The 19,009-nt window shown below is 36.3% G+C and overlaps 3 protein-coding genes across 6 annotated transcripts in view; 2 read left to right on the forward strand and 1 right to left on the reverse strand.

Annotated features, from left to right (window-relative positions):
- The window catches only part of dup (chromatin licensing and DNA replication factor double parked), a 21,453-nt gene continuing 2,444 nt past the window's right edge, over nucleotides 1-19,009 (reverse strand). Inside the window, exons 1-11 of one of the 2 annotated variants that reach the window (XM_022082132.2) lie at nucleotides 12,107-12,741; nucleotides 10,774-10,986; nucleotides 10,106-10,290; nucleotides 7,762-8,016; nucleotides 7,043-7,194; nucleotides 6,246-6,352; nucleotides 5,616-5,775; nucleotides 5,232-5,416; nucleotides 4,697-4,898; nucleotides 3,135-3,310; nucleotides 1-1,611 (exon numbers count right to left, since the gene is read on the reverse strand). In XM_022082132.2, the coding sequence (XP_021937824.1) occupies nucleotides 3,147-3,310; nucleotides 4,697-4,898; nucleotides 5,232-5,416; nucleotides 5,616-5,775; nucleotides 6,246-6,352; nucleotides 7,043-7,194; nucleotides 7,762-8,016; nucleotides 10,106-10,290; nucleotides 10,774-10,986; nucleotides 12,107-12,577 (2,094 nt within the window). In that variant the 5' untranslated portion in view covers nucleotides 12,578-12,741 and the 3' untranslated portion in view covers nucleotides 1-1,611; nucleotides 3,135-3,146. Of the gene's footprint in view, nucleotides 3,311-4,696; nucleotides 4,899-5,231; nucleotides 5,417-5,615; nucleotides 5,776-6,245; nucleotides 6,353-7,042; nucleotides 7,195-7,761; nucleotides 8,017-10,105; nucleotides 10,291-10,773; nucleotides 10,987-12,106; nucleotides 12,742-19,009 lie in introns of those variants that run through there. The other variant, XM_087357119.1, reaches the window with a different exon arrangement.
- The window catches only part of Daao1 (D-amino acid oxidase 1), a 23,402-nt gene continuing 12,425 nt past the window's right edge, over nucleotides 8,033-19,009 (forward strand). Inside the window, exon 1 of one of the 3 annotated variants that reach the window (XM_087357129.1) lies at nucleotides 8,033-8,050. The gene's annotated coding sequence lies outside the window, so the exon portion shown is untranslated. Of the gene's footprint in view, nucleotides 8,051-12,708; nucleotides 12,798-19,009 lie in introns of those variants that run through there. The other 2 variants (XM_022082143.2, XM_022082142.2) reach the window with 2 other exon arrangements.
- On the forward strand, nucleotides 12,836-18,393 carry SRPK (SR splicing factor protein kinase). Its single transcript, XM_087357122.1, has one exon. The coding sequence runs from the start codon at nucleotides 13,234-13,236 to the stop codon at nucleotides 15,100-15,102; it is 1,869 nt and encodes a 622-aa protein (XP_087213248.1). The 5' UTR covers nucleotides 12,836-13,233; the 3' UTR covers nucleotides 15,103-18,393.

Consider the following 19,009-nt stretch of genomic DNA (forward strand, 5'->3'; position numbering starts at 1 on the left):
TTCTTATGTACTTGAAAAATCTTTATTCCTCTAGTTTATCATTAATAAAAAATGCTTCATAACATGTATCAAATGACAAGTTTCTGTGCACAATAAACACAATAGTAAATATCACACATGAAATAAAACTGCAGTCTTCCTTCCCACATAAATTCAGTAACAATTACAGTTATAAAATATCACATGTAAACTTGGGTTTATGTTTAAAACTCTGCAGAGCTTCTTGGGAATCAGAATAAAAGAAATACAATCCTATTTTATTACAACAATCACCACCCTTTGAGTCCTCAATTTTCTATAATGACTTCTTCTCAGGCTACCAGTCATGTAAGGTGATTTAATGGTGTTTTCTCCATTAAACCACCTTCCACGGCTGGTAGCCTGAGAAGAATTCATTATACTCAGTCGCTACAAAAGCTTCAAATCATACTCAATTTTCTGCAACCCTTTCACTATTATGGACAGAATAGTTGCACCAAATTGTACAGCATGCTGTGTTAAGGATGAAACCATTCTGCCAAACATACTATTCTGAGACTCATCTTTGTAACCAAAGAAACTAGGGAAACAGAAAAGTGTAGGGGAACTGAGCCTAACTCACACTCCTTATACTCGCATCGCAAAGTTGAGTCATCAACAGCATCTTTAACATTCTCTTTTATTCCGAGTAATTCTATGGCCAGCACACATATGTAAGAAATTAATCTTGGCCACAAACTGAGGTTTAAAGGTACAGACATAATACTGTATCTTGCAGCATAATTCATTCACCCTCACCTTAGCTGTAAAATTATGAAAAATATAATTTCCTGTATACTTCATGCAATTAATTCAAGCATATCAAGAACATGAACAAAAAATTTTGTTGTCAAAGACTGAAATAGACAGCAACAGACATCAAATCTGAAGCCAGTGGGAGGATTGATGGAACAAGCATAAAAACAATGTAACAGCATGGATCACTGAAAATACTGTGGCTATCTGTCATTACTAACACCATGTGATCAGGCAAAGATGTGTATGTGATAGACAAGTCAATGCACCAAAGAAAACCGTAAACTGAATTAGTAAATACATAGTTTAAATTAAAAACTAAGTTGCCTTTTGTTTCCAATTAACTTCACACACACCCTACCCATATTTCACTATCAAATGAGTCATAGTAATACCTTCCAGGATGAACAATTTTCATAAATCATACAGTAAATCATGTCCCTCAGGTTTTTATCAGTTCTTTTCTTTTTTTTAATGTGGAATGAAATACCAATGTGTTTATGTTCAGGCATGGAACATAGCATTTACTGTGTCCAAATTCAACTGGGTGATAACAGGCAACACAATGGCATTTTTCTTTGCTAACAGTGAAAGTATTAAAATAAAACTTAACTAGAATCACCTCATAAAACTATTAAGATGTTCACTCACGTACTATGCTGTGGTACCATAAACTGAGAGACATACTGTCTTCAAACTTTATGTCACACACTGAGTAAACGTTCTCGCTGTACCCAAATATGATGTCATTGAGGAGAAATGTAGATAAAATTTTGTTGCTTGGCACTTCAATGGAGCTTCATGACCCAGCTGCTTTTCCCCAAGGAAAATGGCCCCCTGTATTCAATGGATAGGAAGCACTAGTCAACCTCAGAGTAGGCTGGACGTGGTGGCAAAGAGAAAAAACCTTGTCCTTGCTAGGAAATAAACCCCAGCCATTTATCATTCATTTTACTGATGGATATCCAAGTCACATACACTGAATATTAATCAACATTCATGATCTCAGTACAAACGATATATGAAACATTAAATTAACTTTTCTTCTTTACAACCCCCACTGGTGTATTCTTCTGGTATAAATAACATGACATTTTCTAACCTTAGACCAACATTAGCATTAATGCAAGGGTGTTATGGTGTAATAAAAAATTAATAAAATCTTCACCTACAAAATTGTGCTTTCAGATTCAAAAAGTGGTAGAATGATTGATAATGTCACAAGCCATTCTGTTCCCGCTTGCAGTACTTTTTAATTTATTCAACTCTGTTCTTCATGTAATCCTGAATATTCATATTATAGGTAGTCTATGATTTATATTGACAATACATTCCAAAAAATGACAGCATATACTGAAATTATATAAAATGGAAATCACTCAGCTCTTGGCTTAACTTCTTGTTCATACTGATTTTATTTCACATAAGATTGAAATGAAGTTATTTCAGTATTTGTTAATGATGTTGCAGCAAAATAATGTAAACTGGAATATAAATAAAATACCAACCACATATGCCTTCTAAACAATTGAATTCCAGCACCAGATTAACAAAATATATGATGGAACCCTTGGAAGGAAAGGAAATAATTGACTAAAATTTCTTAAATTTTAGTTAATTACTTCCTTTCATTGACATTCCATATGTGGGAAGAAAAAGGTAATTGTGATAAAGTGTGAATGGATAACAAAATCAAACTACATCAATTAGTTCAATGTTAAAATTTCCCCATGAGTGAGTTTCTTGTTTAGTGTTCAAAGCCACTGTCCCTCCAGAGAAACCTAAAATTGGGATTTCACCATAAGCTGAAAAAATTGTATTTTTCTGCTGAAATCAAGATAATTCTACCAAATGGAACACCTGAAATGTTGCTATCAGCAAGTGGAAGAGTAAATGGCTTGCATGACTTGGTACATGAAAAAATGTGGCAGTGAAAGGATTAAATACGTACTAATCTTTGTGGTATAACTGTGTAATTAACAAATCTCTGCATTAATGCATTTGAAAAAATGCATGAAAATACACTGTATGTTTAATTAGTATAGTTCACATATGGTGCATTTAATTTCCTTTCCTGTCATTTAAATGCATATGTATTACTACAGGTCACAATATCTCTAATAAGATTCAAAAGAAATTCATCTTATTTAATGAAAGTTTGCTTAATAAATAACTCTAAAGGAACGTATTCCTTTCGTAAGAGGAGGAGTCAGTGTATTATCTGATCATAGTAACTTTTTCATCTGACAACTTAGTCTTGAACATAAATTCTTTCAAAAACTGAAGGCATGCTTTGCAGTTTTATTTCAAATACAGATTAAATATTCATGTCTTAATACAAATAGCATTGTGGCACTCACTTTAAATCATATTCATCCATCATTCTTCTCTGCTGCCAGAGCTTCTAGTTTCCTGATCACTGGTCCCATGTCAGCATTTTTTGACAATTTCAAGTAATTTGTCTTCCTTATGTAGTGAATTTCCAGCCAACCAGGAACACTGTGTCTGAGAAGGTGAATATGCTCTTCCAATTCCACTACAAAAATAGCCAATATCTAATTAATTTGAATCCTTCTCATTCTATTGATGGAATGTGTTGGTCCGTAACATGTCCTTGGAATAAAACTCAAAGTAACAGAATCAGTATTGGGCTTTTTACATGCAGAGAAAAACCTAACTGAATTGAAAAAATAAGCTACATGAATTTCCTACAAATAAACACATGTGAGTACCAGCAACCATCCCTTTGTAACTGACACCTAGTAACCTCTTTGTAATAAAGGAGTAATGATGCCTAGTGTTCCCTTTCTTGTCACATCTGTATATTGGCACCCCATATTTCAATCTTTTTCATATTGGAGTGTCAGCACCTATAATCCCATCAGACATTTTGTATCAGCAGCTAGTATACCCCTGTCACCTACAATCTGTTCACTATCAGTTTAATCCTGACATAAATGCATTTGTGCCCTTCCATACACCTTATTGACAGGTTCCCTAGCTCACACTAATTCTTTCCCACCAAAAACAGTGCAGTTTCAGAATAAAAAGAATGACTTCCAGGATACAAATCTATCTCTAATTAACAGGCACACACCTACATAAGAAACACAACTAAAAAATATAATGCAATAAAATTAATTGCTTCTATCATACAAAAACAGACTAAAATGTAGCACTGCATTTAATTTAACTATTCAGCATCAGGATACAGTGAATTGAAATGACAATGCAAGAGGACAAATTGAACCATGAAGATTTCCGTCTTCTGGGTTGTTGCGCTGTGTAGTCTGGTCGATATTAACCAACGTTTCAGAGGTCATACTGCCTCCATCATCAGGGCAGTATGACCTCTGAAACGTTGGTTAATATCGACCAGACTACACAGCGCAACAACCCAGAAGACGGAAATCTTCATACTCACCGCTGTGAGAACCTCAAGTCTTACAAATTGAAACATGTACCACAGCTGTTACCAAATTTAATAATTCCACAAACTCCTCACCCAAACACAGATCATAAAGTCCCTCCCACCTCAATTCTTTATAAAAATTTCTCCTTTAACACCAATTTCTCTCCTTCCAGATACCCAACTGACCCAGCCTATCCCTGGGCAACTAAAACTTTACAGTGTCACAATTCTCCCTATAACAGAAAAGGAGGTTAGAGTAATTACATAATTGGAACAGAACACATATACACAAATTACTTTAATACCATGAATATAGCACCAACACCCACACCATTATAAAAATAATAGAAAATTTGCAACTATGCCTTAGTTTCTCAGTAAACCACATGAAACCTTTCATGACCACCAAACAGTCTAAAAACAACTTACAGCCTAGATAGAATACATGGAGCTTTACCTCCACAACTCTAATGTGTCCTAGTACACAGGTTGGAATTGTTTCCACTTTACCTCTTGGCAGTTTCTCCCTGTAACTGTTGGCCAATTTTTCAAGCGTGACATCCAGGGGAAGAATACTTTTCTTTTCAGTCACATAGAGATTCCTCAAGATACGTGCTAACTCTGGGAGGCGCATATACTGAATTGCCACACGATCTTGTGCTGGTGAGCGTGTCATGGCCTGCAAAGCCTTAGCTGCCTGTTTTGCCCGTATCTAATACATCAAAAAGAAAATGCTCATAAGGACACTTCAACTTACAAGCCTAGATTACACTGGAATTGTAATAAATAATTTCTAGTTCTTTAATTAAATCTTAATGGCTGGAAAGGGTGCAGAATGATTTTACTTTCATGAGATGCATTTCCACTGACATTAATCTTTTCTTCTCAGTGAAGGACGATGCATCCGGGAAAACGATGGATAGAGGTTTCACTGTAATTTTATCTAGAGATTTTTAAAAAATATGTAAATAAAATATCCTGTACTGAACAGATGAGCCTGTTATGAACTCAGCATAATGCATGAAACATTCTGAAATATACAGACCTTCTCCAGAAGAGCCTTAGGAATGCCTTTCAGCATTGTTGAAATGGGTGATGTTGCAGCACCAGACATTGTGTTTAGTGATTTTGTTGGAGTGCTTGGTACCTCTAATCGACTGGATTCCTCACTCACCGTCTGCAATGCCTTCTCCATCCGCAGATTACAGGAGAAAATATTCTTGGCCTTCTCTGCAAAAACAAAATTGCAATACGTTAAAAGCACCATTTACACTTCTTGAAACTATCATCTGGAAGAAAATTTTGTCCTGGGAACAAAACAGGTCCTTGAAATTCACTTCCTATAAATGTAGTGTTTGAGGATATATTTAGGTAAATATGGTACGTTGTCAGGTGAATAATTAGGCAAGTTTCTTGTCTCACAACCTACCAAGTACATCTTTAGCAGTATAATATTTCTCAGCATTTGGAGCTTCAGGAAGTGTATCAGGTTCAATGTCTGGAACTTGGTCAACATCAAATTCCGGATGCCATCGAGTTAGCTGGTTCCGAGGAATCGTTAATGGTGGGTCCAAGCTCTGCAGGAAATCCTGAGAAGAAAAAAGAAAAAGTCAATGCTTGTTATTATTATTAAAAAGTTGTCCTTCATGCTTAACTAAGCACAATACCAAGCAGATATATGGAAGGGTGGTAGAGGCATATCAGCAAACTTCTCTTAAGACTGGCACTAGATGGAAATGAGTGGAGCTTTATGGCCTGGCAACTTTACTCCTGAGGAAAGAACCCCAATGGATATTGGCCAGAAGACTAGGAGGGCCCCAGAGCTGGTAGAATTCACAATGGATAATGATAAAAGCTATAAATACCAAACTCTCTCAACTTATCAGTAACAAAAGACAAAGGTCAGATCACTAGCGTAAAACAGTTCTTATCTTCACAATCTACTTACCTAAATCAAAATATTCTTGGTCTTCAAGGGGGTTATTTCATAAGAGGCTTGCATACCAAAATTCTGTGTGTGTTCCTTGTTTCCCCAATTATTCCCAGCATATCCTCTTACCTCATGGTAATCCTTTACTTTTTCCAAAAGGTTTTCTTGGAAAATCCGTCTTCGTTCCAGCAAAAAATCTGATGTAAACTTGACAGGGTCTGTGCGGGTCTCACTGCCTGCAACATTTAACCAAGCATGACAAAGGAAGGCATGAGTTCCCTTTCATCTGTGAACTTATGAAAAGTCTGTAAAATGCATGAAAATATTGTTCCCAATCTTCGGAATTTTCCTTTACAATATATACGCCACTCCAGTCTACTTTGATCTGTGATGTTACATAGCATAGCATAAAATCTGCTTGAAAATTTGGCACTTTTCTAAATTTCAATTTTGCAAATATAATCTGAAAATTGATTATACTACACTGATAACAAGAAACACAAAATCTGCTTCTTATATTGAAAATCACCTTATTCTTTCTTCATATTTCTCTCACTCCATATGTTACTTCTTCCTTTTTTTTATTTTTTAAATTTCATAATAAGTGGGTCATCACACTCTACCACCACCACCAGTATACAGATATTTCTTTGTCTATAATTCCCAAAACTTTAAATCTACAGACTTCTGTCCTCAGTCTCTTTGGGTGAATACCAGTATAGTATTTTAAAATAGGTTACAACCATTCCTTCCCACATTCTTACAAATCACCACCTATATTACCATATCATTCAACATTAATAACCTAAGATTCAATCAACTTACTATTCGCTATTTATGAACACTTTAGCTACCTCATTCAACATCATATAACCACTGCAGTTTAAACAAATACCATTAAATAAACTAAGATTCAATTAACTTACCTTCAACATTAGAATGAAGCAGAGGTGTTAATGTGAGCTCATACTTATCCATCTTAGATGTTGATCCAAAATTCCTATACTTCTCCTGATGAAAGACATAAGCTAGTGGATAAACTCTTTTTATTTGAGCCATGTGATGTTCTGTGAAATTTCTGAAACAAAGTTATGTTCTCAGTCTTCCTAAATTTCTGTTTCTGCTTCAAGTGAAAGAACATATCTTAATTACTGGTGTTTCTTTAAAGATTCAGCTCATGCTTCAAGTTATGAAACTTTTCAATCTTCCTGGTCTCCACCCACATAAGCAACACTGTGGCTATCAATGCTTCATATAGTAGGACAATGTCCAGCAGAGGTGATGTGATTTAATGTGAGATCCAACCTACATGGAGCACTGCTATTCCCGCCCACAAAGCATGAGGCAAAGAAACAGAAAAGCATACACAAAATTCTGTGCTTTACACAGCCAGTCTCAAACACAAGACTCCTGACACACAAGCTATGTGTCTCATCTGCTAAACCAACAAGTCCAGATGCTTCGAAGAACACACACACATATATATATATCAGCATTTGAAACAAACACTTCCTGAGTTCACATAAACAAATTAGCTTTCACTGGATTAATGTCAAATTCTAGTTCCAATTCTAAAATTGTATGTATAACTGCTGATCTGCTAGAAACTTGTTACCAGAATTAAACCTGGCACACATTTACTAACCTCCTGAGCATCTCCTGAACAGCAGGTTTCAGTTTCCTGAATGTGATCACTTCCTTGCGCTTGTACAGCATAGATGCTACAGCATCAACACAGCGGAAAATCTCAGATAGGGAGCAATAGCTGAATGGAAGTGAGAGGGCAGCAGGAGCAGGAAGCACAAGTGCTGCGAAACGCTGATAAGCAGGTGACTTGGTGGGGGTTGACTGTGGACTTGTGCCCACCTTCTGAGGACTGCTGAAAATATTCTTCTGAGGACTACAAAGAAAACACACACAAAACATCAAACTCAGTATGTAACTTTTTACAAAAATCACTGCAATGCAGTGGTTATCATTCCTGCTTCACATGTAAAGTGGTCCTGGATTCAAACTTCCATTGTAGTTTTCCTCAGTTTCTCCCAGATAATGCTGGTACAGTGCTTTGAAACAGACCATAGGTATTTTTCCCCATCCTTCCCAGTTCACCATTTACTGTCATCCATCATTCAATATAACAAACTTCACATGATGATGTACGAAGTGGAAAGGGCAAAAAAAAGTTTTTTTTTAATTACATAGGTTATGTAGTAAAAAGTGGAAGGATAACACAAATAATGAACTGGGAACAACATGACAGAAGTATCATTACCATTTCTAAATAAAGTACTATGCCAGCATTTGCCTGTGGGAACTGAGAAACAGACAGGAAAGCATCCAAGCCAAAAATCAAACCTTGGATTTAGCAAATATGAAGCAGGAATGTTAACCACTTAACTACAACGTTTGATTGGAAGGAACCAGTCATAACCTTATAGTTTTTCCTGAATAACTGCTGACCTGGTTCACAGATGGTGAGGGTGGTTTATCATAAGCCTAATGAGAGCACACTAGACAGAAGTATTGTGTTATGAAAACCATAATTTCGTTAGAGGTGCAGGAAAAGGTGTCAGTTAGTTGCATTGTGAGTGTTAGTGCAATTGTTCAATGGAGTCCAGTCCTATTACTACAGACTAATCAATAATTGTAATCTCATTTGTACAAAACTGAATAAGATAAGAAGCAGAGAGCTGAATATAAATTATTTTGCATCATTTTACCATCTCTCAAAATATAAATACACAACCTTGCTAAAGTACCCATTCCTTCATAGATTTTACCTTAAGACAGACTGAAACAGTTTATTTCTTATATCACACAACTTTACAACTCTTACTTAATGCTTCTTACTACACCCTTCTTTAACACACTTCATAAACAACACTAATAATAAAAGGGCACTTTAATATCTTTAGTGAAATGTGAAAGAAGATGACTGTCTTCTGGCTTGTAGGGCTGTGTAATCTGGTAAATGTTACTGACATTTCACAGGTCCTTGCTGCCTACATCACCAAGGCATTGATGTTGGAGGCAGCAAGGACCTCAGAAACACTAGTAAACTTCTACCAGACTACATGGTGCTACAATTCAAAAGACAGCCATCTTCGGACTCACTGCCATGAAAAGCTCAAATCTGACTGAAATGTGGAAATTACTGCAATGAAAGGAACAACAATGAACTATTCTTCCTTTCATTAAATGAGGTTCTAATAATGAAAGGATACAGCTTTATACATTTCTTATATTACTTACTGTTGTGGAACCAAATGATGGTAAGTCTTTATGCAGTAAACCATATATAGTTGCTTAGTGACAAAATAGTGGAAACAAAGATTGCTTCATGCATTACACTTTACATGGTCTTCTATTCTATCAACCATCAGGTGACAGGCTGGAAGGAAACGGGCAGATAGAAGGATTCTGTACTATACTACAATGACAATACACTCATATTTTTCAAGTTCCTACAAGAACACCTCTGCGGCAACACGTAATTAATATGAAATCTTGGTGGTTAAGAAAGTTAAGATAAACAGAAGAAAACTGAAAATTACCTCACTTCTGGGTTAATGTCAAAATGTATAATTCAGCAAAATCGGCATGCAAATGAATATGCGGTGTATGAATAGTCATGATTAAATTTCATGACTTATTCCTAAGATACTTTAATGATAATGTTTCAACTATGTAAGTCACATAATGCCAAATATGATGGCAAGCTGATAATGAATGATCTGGTAATGATGTGAAAAGAGTGAGTCATAGGATATTTGAAGAGCTCATGGACAAACAATAAATCACACATACACAGCCAAGAAAGCCAATGCCTAATTCAAAATTGAAAAGTGCCTACTTTCCAGATACAAGTCAAGCAAATTATCACACCAATCTGCCCACACACATTCCAGCTGATGCACAATTGGAGAATAATCATATATAATCATATAAACTAAAAATTCACTTCGTATGGCAATGAGGCTCAGAATTACCTGGCTGGAACTTCAATATCTATAGCCTCAAACTTCTTCAGCTGTGGTTTCTCAAGCTCCTTACTCCTTTCCTCAAGAACCTTCAGTTTTGCTGCACTTTTGTTGAACCTTGATAATGACTGTCGGAGTTCAGCCAATTTTGCACTTCTATTCAACTTCCCTTTCACTTCCTCAAAAGACAAATCCTGTCAACAAAATAAGTTTACTACACAAACCATTTTCACTCTCAAACATGAACAGTATCTGAAACTGTGAATACCATAGTTACTATACAAGATTGCACATGACAGGATGTGTTGTAAAAACTGGTGTGGTAGTTCATAGAACGGTTTGATCATAAACAAAAAATCTTAGTTGTTAGTACCCAAAACATTAACTGCTGAATGGAAGCATGGAACAGGAAGCCAAACAATATTGCCTCCAGTCACACCCCACACACACACACACACACACACACACACACACACACACACACACACAGGACTATGCATAAAAAAACTTACTGCATTAGTTTAAAAATGTAATATAATCACATCTTTCTCTTCTGGTTTCATGTAAGACAGGAAATTGACATCATGTGATATGGAATAAAGCAGCTCAAATATATAGTCACTGTATTGTACAGCTGTTCCAAAACATCAAACAATTTGCTAAATTAAAATACTAACTTTGTTGTGATTGATGGGCATTTTATGTGGTGTCATCAATCCAAACTCCTTCCTGCTTTCCTTAATTTTCTCATCAGAACTGTTTTCAACATAACTTTCTTGCATATCAGATACTCCAACATCAGTAGGCTTATCACTGTTATTAAAGCCTTCCCTCATCTTCTTTGGAGACAGCAAACCTTTCAACTCAAATACCACTGGACATTCTGGCCCCTGAAATACACAAAAACCTCTCTAAGGCAAAGTCAAAGATAGGTGTTTTGAGTTTAAAAAACTGCTGAAAATATATTAATCAAAGGAAGAGGAACTAACAACAGAAGCACAAGATTACATAATGACACTTATGATCAGTATTACTCACCTAATATTGTCAGGGTAATTAAATCTAGGTAGCCAGGATAATTCAGTCAGTATAGTGACTAGCTACGGGCTGGATGACCGGGGTTCGATCCCCAACGGGGGAAGAGGATTTTTCCTCTAGCCTCTGCGTCCAGACCGGCTCTGGGGTCCACTCAGCCTCCTATCCAATGGGTACCTGGGTCCTTTCCTGGGGATAAAGCGCGGCCGAGGCATGATGCTGACCACTCACCCCATCTAGTGCTGAGGTCAAGAATGAGTAGGAGCTATACCTCCACTCCCTTCAAACAACCTACATGGTGTGTAGCGGGACAGCATTACTTTACATTTTAATTAAGTCTAGGATGAGAGAGACAGGAGCTAATAACACATAGGGCATGTGAGAAAAGCACACAAAATGTTGGTTGGAAATCCTCAAGGATAGGGACCACTTTGCATACACACATATAGCAGAAAGGATAGCATTAAAATGTATAGTAAAACTCCCCCACTACACACTATGGGCAGAGGCACTTCCAGGAAGAGAAGGTATAGCTCCTGCTTATTCCTGATCTTGACACTAGACCAGGGTCAGTGGCTGCCATCATGCCACAGCTACTCTACTCCACTCTCTCTACACTATACTTTCCAGTATTGCCGCAGAAAAAAAAGAGGAAAAAAGCTTTACCCTGCCAAGGATCGAACTCCGGTCATTTAGTTCGTAGAAAACCACTATACTGACTGAGCTACTCTGATTCAAGTATTTATTACAATGTATCTTTCAGAAATATTGTACAGAAAACTAAAGTTGCCAAGTACCACGGGAAAGCAGAAAGGGGAAATGGTACTCTTCACACAATATACACCTTTTTCCTAGGATTCTGCATTCATCTGCCAGGCACTGGAAATATTCCAATCCAAAGGTTTTTTTAAATAAAAAAAAAAAAAAAAAAATACATCTCCCACTGCTATTCACTTCAGTGGGAAACAATCTTACCATGAAAGCTTCATCGTCTGCAGATGTATGCACTGTTTTCAGAGTTGTAACATCCGTAGGACGTGCTTCTGTTCCATTAGATTTCACAAGTATCTGACGGATATCGCGTTGTGTTACAGTCTTGGAATGTTTAGTAGTAGTCTTCTTGCCTCTCCCTTGAAAACCTTTCTGGGCAGTTTGTTTTCCTGATGCCTTACCAATACGTCCACATGGAACCAGTTTAGTATTTTCATGTAACAGTTTATTCGCATAATGTTTCGAAACATCTTCAACTAAAATCGTTTTGTAAACCGAATGTAATGCTTCAGACGTATCAGATTTCAACACTTTATGAATGACATGGCCCTCTTTACTTATGGATACATCTGCTTCAGAATCATTATCTAGTACCAACACTTTTTTTCGATTTTGTATCTCGTCTCCTGCTCTTTTACGTTTACTAAAATAGCTTGTAATAGATGTCTGAGACATTTTTCTCACTCGTACACCTTAAATTGTGCTATTCATCACCATCACTCATACGCCACCGGAACAACTCCCGCTCTTTTCCAATAATATACATTAGCGCAATCTGACATATAAATATTGTATTATTCCATGGCATGTTACATACTTTTAAGGTTTGTGGATCAAGAGAGGAGAAAAGTATCATTCATCCTCGCTGGCATATCAGTCTGGATATAAAATCAAGGTCAATAATTATGTGTCTTATTTCTGTCTTATTTATTAACTAACTATATTGTTGTATTATGTAAATCGCACAAATTAAATATACTGTATAAAATATTAAAGACTAATCTCAATCAGCTGGTCGACTTCGCTGCCAAATAGGTTGGTAGCCCTTCATTTGCATAAATTAACATTTAACATACTACATGATCCCGTTTAAAGTTTGTTAACTATTACTTCTTTTTAGAATATCCACACGTTTGTCAAAATGATGTAGTATAACACATGGGTCAGATATTTATTTATTGTATAGTATCTTTCAATTGTTTTGGTAACATGTTTGCTGCGCCATCTGGAACAGTAAGAGCTTTGTTGTGACCGGCCGCCATACTCAAACCATAAAGTTTCTGTTGAAAATGATATTAATTTAGATTAAATGCCATTAGAAATCGCCAAAAATGAATTCTAAGACAGATGTAAATAGACGTGTTCTTGCTATAAAGGCCAAGAAGAAGCGTCATAAACCTGGTAAGAGAAAAGGGAAGAACGAAGAACATGGCTCAACTGCCAACCGAGATACTCGTTCTTACTCAAACAAGGTAGATCCATGCCATTCTTCTTCTAATGAAACTATAGAAGGTGACGAGGATGAATATTTTAGTTCGGACGAGGAAGAACAGGAAGATCCAATGGATTACTGTAAAGGTGGATATCATCCAGTAAGAATTGGGGACTGCTTCCAAAGCAGATACCGTGTCGCCAGAAAGTTAGGTTGGGGTCACTTTTCAACTGTATGGTTATGCTGGGATCTTGTAGATAAGCAGTTTGTTGCATTGAAAGTGGTTAAGAGCGCATCTCATTTTACCGAAACTGCGTTAGATGAAATAAAACTTTTAAAAACTGTTCGTGATAGTGATGTGAACGATCCAAAGAGAAATAAAACCGTGCAACTATTAAATGACTTCAAGATCAGCGGTGTCAACGGCACTCATGTGTGCATGGTGTTTGAAGTGCTTGGGCACAATCTCCTGAAGTTAATAATCAAAAGCAATTACCGTGGGATACCTCGTACAAATGTCAAATCAATAATCAGGCAGGTCTTGGAAGGGTTAGATTATCTACATACAAAGTGCAAGATAATCCACACTGATATCAAACCAGAGAATGTTCTGATCTGTGTTGATGAGGCCTGTATAAGGAGGTTAGCTTCAGAAGCCACCGAGTTACATACAATGGGTTTAAAGTTGCCAGTTTCTTTGGTTAGTACTGCTCCAAAAGAGTTTCAAGAGCCCAATCCAGATGCTAAAATGTCAAAGAATAAAAAAAAGAAGTTAAAGAAGAAAGCAAAACGACAAACAGAACTACTGAGAAAACAGATGGAACAAATTGAGGAAATAGAGGAGCAGAAGCAGAGAGAACTTCAGGCAGAGAACAGGTATCAAACTCCAATGGCAGAAAGTGACTCAACTTTAATACAGGCAGAGAAGTTTGGAGATGATGATGAGGTGAAAGATGATAATTCTGGTGACTGCAAAGTCATAAACACCTCTTACCAAAATGGCTGCGATAAGACAGAACTCTGCCATAAATCCATGGGAGATAGTGAAATAGAAGGGACTGAAGCCATGAATATACAGCAGGTTTATGAGGAAAACAGCTGTTTAGAAGTTGTAGGTGATACAGTGGCTACAGATGGCGAAGTGAAGATTATAGAAGAATCTCTAGACAAGAGCGAGAAGTCACCAGTATTCCCTCATGCTCCCATGGCATTCACACCATTCAACCAAGAATGCAAGGTGCATCAGCCAGATCCTGCTCTGGAAGAATGTGATGTGGAGGTGAAGATAGCTGACCTAGGCAATGCTTGTTGGGTGAATCGACATTTCACAGAAGACATACAAACACGACAGTATCGTTCACTTGAAGTCCTTCTGGGAGCTGGGTATGGAACATCTGCAGATATCTGGAGCACTGCCTGTATGGCATTTGAACTTGCTACTGGAGATTACTTGTTTGAACCTCATTCTGGTGAAGACTATACCCGTGATGAGGATCATTTGGCCCATATCATTGAGCTGTTGGGTGAAATTCCAAGGAGGATAGCAATGTCAGGAAAACATTCTCGTCAGTTCTTCAACAAGAAATGTGAATTGCGGCATATTACAGGACTAAAACCTTGGGGGCTGTTTGAAGTTTTTACAGAGAAGTATGAGTGGGATCACATGGAAGCACAGGAGTTCACTGCATTCCTGCGTCCAATGCTGGACTTTGATCCTAACCGACGTGCCACAGCTGCTGAGTGCTTGAAGCATCCTTGGCTAAACTAGTGACCTCAGTGAAGTGCTAAACCTATAGTTTTAAATTGTCACTCAAAATACTTAGTAACCACAGTATATAGCAATTAAAATTTTGGATAGGTCATCAATATTCATTGGTGAAACAAAAACCTGATAGAAATCCCCATTACATGACTGGCTTTGTCTGTTATTGCTTTCAAGAGGTGGTGCATTCAGTTATGTACAGCAAATTTTAAGACATTTTTTCATTCTATGTTTGTTTTATATTGTGCTTATGTATAATCATTAATTTATGTTGATCAAATTTCATGTAAGAGCCATAATTTTATTAAGTTATTGCACTGCAAATAATAGGCTACTTGTATAAGAAGTTTCTGAAATCAGTGTTACAAATTGACTAATAGGAGAAGACTTTTAATGTCATATTTTTTGAAAATGGAGGGTAACACTGTTTTCCTTAACTTACTAACTAAATCATGTGTCAAAACAGTTCAGTACAGTTTGGCTGATCTACAGATTTATTTTCCTTGACTGTAACAATAAATTGGTACACCTGACTCAATTCATTGTGAACTTTTAGCCTGTTACTACCTATGAACTTAATTCTTTTGTTATACATTTTCACTGGTATGAATTATTCCACCAAACATGCAGATTGCTCTATCATTATTTTGCTTCAAGAATTCCACAACAGTAACTTTAACAATTTAATGCCTTGAATTTAAGTTCAGAAGTTGAAAGAAATAATACCGAGTATTCCCAAAAGTTATTATGGGGTTTTAGGAGGCCATCTTTTCGTAATCATACATATTAAAGAAGAAAAAAGCACTCAATGAAGGTTAATTCAAATTGTTGTAAGTAAATTTCCATGTGCACTTCTTTCATGGCATAACATGTCTAGCCAGTACATGATTTAAGCCCATATATTCCTCAGTATCTTTAGAGCTACTGTTTCAACAGCTCCAGAGGTCTGTTCTTTGAGTTTATCTAAGTTGGCCACTGGTATGCTCATATGTTACATGTTCAATGTAACTAAACAAGAATAAGTTAAGAGAAGTAAATCTTGTGATCTTTGAGGCCAACCTTCAGTATCCAGGAAATCTTATTGAGTGCCTCATGATCAGTGTATTTGTAATGAGATGATACTCTACCTCACTGAAAAATTCCTCTCTAGTATATCAAAAGTGAATGTTTCCAGTGATCATGGCCTCAGCAAAGAAAAGGTCATGTATCTTTGTTATGTTGTAAGTCACACCACATTAATTTTCATGGAGTCACTGTCATGTTGGATAAATCCATGGGGATTTTTTAATTTAAAGACAATAAAGTTCCACACATGGGAATTAGTAATTACAGGGATGGTAAGGCATGTATGTCTTGTCACAAAAGGAGTACATGTGAAAAGTTATAGAAACTTTTTAAGATTACCTTGATGTCAGACCCCCAGTTTACTTAATGATGTTTAAAGAAAACTCTGACTGACTTTCTGGAAATCCACATACAGATTTGTACAAGTATGCAATGGTACATTGGTGTTCAAATTCTGATAATGAAGTTAATATTGTCTCCTTTGAGAGACTGAAAGGATTAACCTCATTCATCCTTTAGTTTTCAGTTTATTTTGCTGTTTAATTAAGTCCCTGGAAGGTTGTCATCATGCCTGTTTATATAATGTATTCTCTGATTTGGGGGCAGGGTTTAAGTATAACTTCATATGCAGTAGAATTGTTCTGGATATTGTTAACTATGTTGTTTTTTATTTAAGTTCAGATTATGGTATGAGTCCCACACCAGAGAATTTCTCAGCACAGTTTTTGATCCTACACAGATGCTACATTTTGATTCAGTTTCATTGCATTGGTTTAGTTCAGGCCCATCTAATGTGCACCTTATGGGTACATGTACATACAAACTGTTATCATTGTGGGATGGGGGCAGAAATATTACAAGATGTCTGAAATTACAATTTAATATATGTTTTGATTCTACTTATTTGAGGGAACCAGGTTTTTCAGTCATGTAAGTAAAAACTCAAGTTACAGGTCAGCAGTAACAGATCAATGCTTGTATGACCTTGAGGGTGGCTGTGACTATATACTTTTTGTTATGGCTAGTAAGATGTATTGTCAGGCTTTTCTTTTTATTCTATTAAATACATTTTAAATGTTCATTCCTTTTGTTTAGTAAATGTGTAGCTGTAATCTGTTTAACTGTGAGACTTGTATGGACAGTCCAGAAACCAGTGTGTAAGTAATTTAGCTTATTACAAAGAAACAGAAGGTTTTATTAACTTACTCATATTAAATTAACAAGAAAGGCATGTACAGAAAATGCTTAGTAATGCATAACCATGTTACTCTCCACAAACCATAGAAATCGGTGTTCGTGACTTAAACTCATTGGATTATGAACCATCCATATGTATATTTCTCTGTTACATACAAGTGTTGCCCACCACCATACACGAACGTTTGAAAGTGGAATGTGGACTGATGAATATTGTACAAGACTGGGTGAGCTTGAGGGGCACCCAAACCATAATCTTCACTTTTACCTCATTCTTAATTACTAGAACATGAAGCATATAAGTACAGTGTCATGCTTCAGGTTACAGGTGCTCTAAAACTATAGGTAATGTGTCTTTTGGCCACCATTAGAGGGTCCGAAGGGAAATGACGGCTAATGCGCATATGTAAATGCAGATGTATAACATTTCTGTCAGATTAATTGTGTTTTATGCTTACAAATGACAAATCTAAGATCAAATTGAAGTTTTTGAGGCATACAAACATAAATTTACAGAATTATAGAGGCAGGGAAGTGATTTCTGATGATTGACTTTATATTGTGATTAGAATAGATTTTACTGCAATGTCTCAGTAGTGACCCTGATTTGTAACCCAAGCAATAAACAAAACTGAACCTGTGTACCATGATCTGATCTGATCTGACTAATGCTTAGAGGCTGGTTTTATATTGCATAAATTCATACAAGATCAGATGGCACAACCATGCTAAATATTTTATTCTAAATACTGTGTTATTCAGTTTTTATGAACAGTATGACAAGTGTTGCATAACACACAGTACAAAGTGCAACAAAAAGGGGGTTAATACTTCATTCTTATTCATGTCATGATTATGCCTTCTATCTGTATGCTAAAAGTAGTTTATGCATCCCAAAGGGGCTACATTTTTGTAGGTCACAGAAAAATGGAGGAATACAGCATGTGGTAAATGATTACTAAATATCATTCAAATAAAATGCTTTCTTGTATTTCACAGAAGGGTTGTATGAAATAATAAAGCAGTATAATTGGACTGATAAGTATTTATTTTTCATCCAAAAACCATTGAGTCTTCCATTAGTGATATAAAAATGGTACTGGATTTTTAAACCACATGACTGTGCTGTATGTATGGCATAGGTTCTTCCTTCATCATTTGACACTGTTAACCAGTTAACACTGGTCAGCTGACCAATTTTGGGCCCCAGCTAATCATTACATTAGTGTTTCTTGAACTGCTTTTGTGTAAAGAAATACTTCTTAGTTGATTGCCATGCCTAATGTAATATAACATAAAATTGTGTAAATGTCCCCTGCCATGTTATCATACTAAATCACTATATGAAAGGCATTTGAATTAACTGGTATTATATTGTCAGAATACATTTAATTTAAGTAGTACAGCAAAAAAATAATACTTTCTTTATCAGTCTCTCACAGATTTTGGACCCTGACTATATCAGTTTTACTGCCTTCACCAAATGAAGCATTTCTGCTGCTTATATATTCTTGCCAAGGTAAAAGCAACAGAAGTCCCATCTGTTAGTTTTGTAGACAATAAGTTGAAATTTTGCTAATAGAGTTGTCCTGGACAGGCTTTTTAACTGTTACCTCATAGTGACTTAGTCACCAGAGCCTCATCTACAAGA

The sequence above is a fragment of the Zootermopsis nevadensis genome, unplaced genomic scaffold (assembly GCF_977971745.1).
Source record: "Zootermopsis nevadensis isolate Lab colony 2312 unplaced genomic scaffold, Znev_1.0 Znev_ptg000028l, whole genome shotgun sequence".
Lineage (NCBI taxonomy): Eukaryota > Metazoa > Arthropoda > Insecta > Blattodea > Termopsidae > Zootermopsis > Zootermopsis nevadensis.

What these genes read in the sequence shown, in the direction of transcription:
- SRPK (XM_087357122.1), top strand. Translation starts at nt 13,234, where the DNA reads ATGAATTCTAAGACAGATGTAAATAGACGTGTTCTTGCTATAAAGGCC.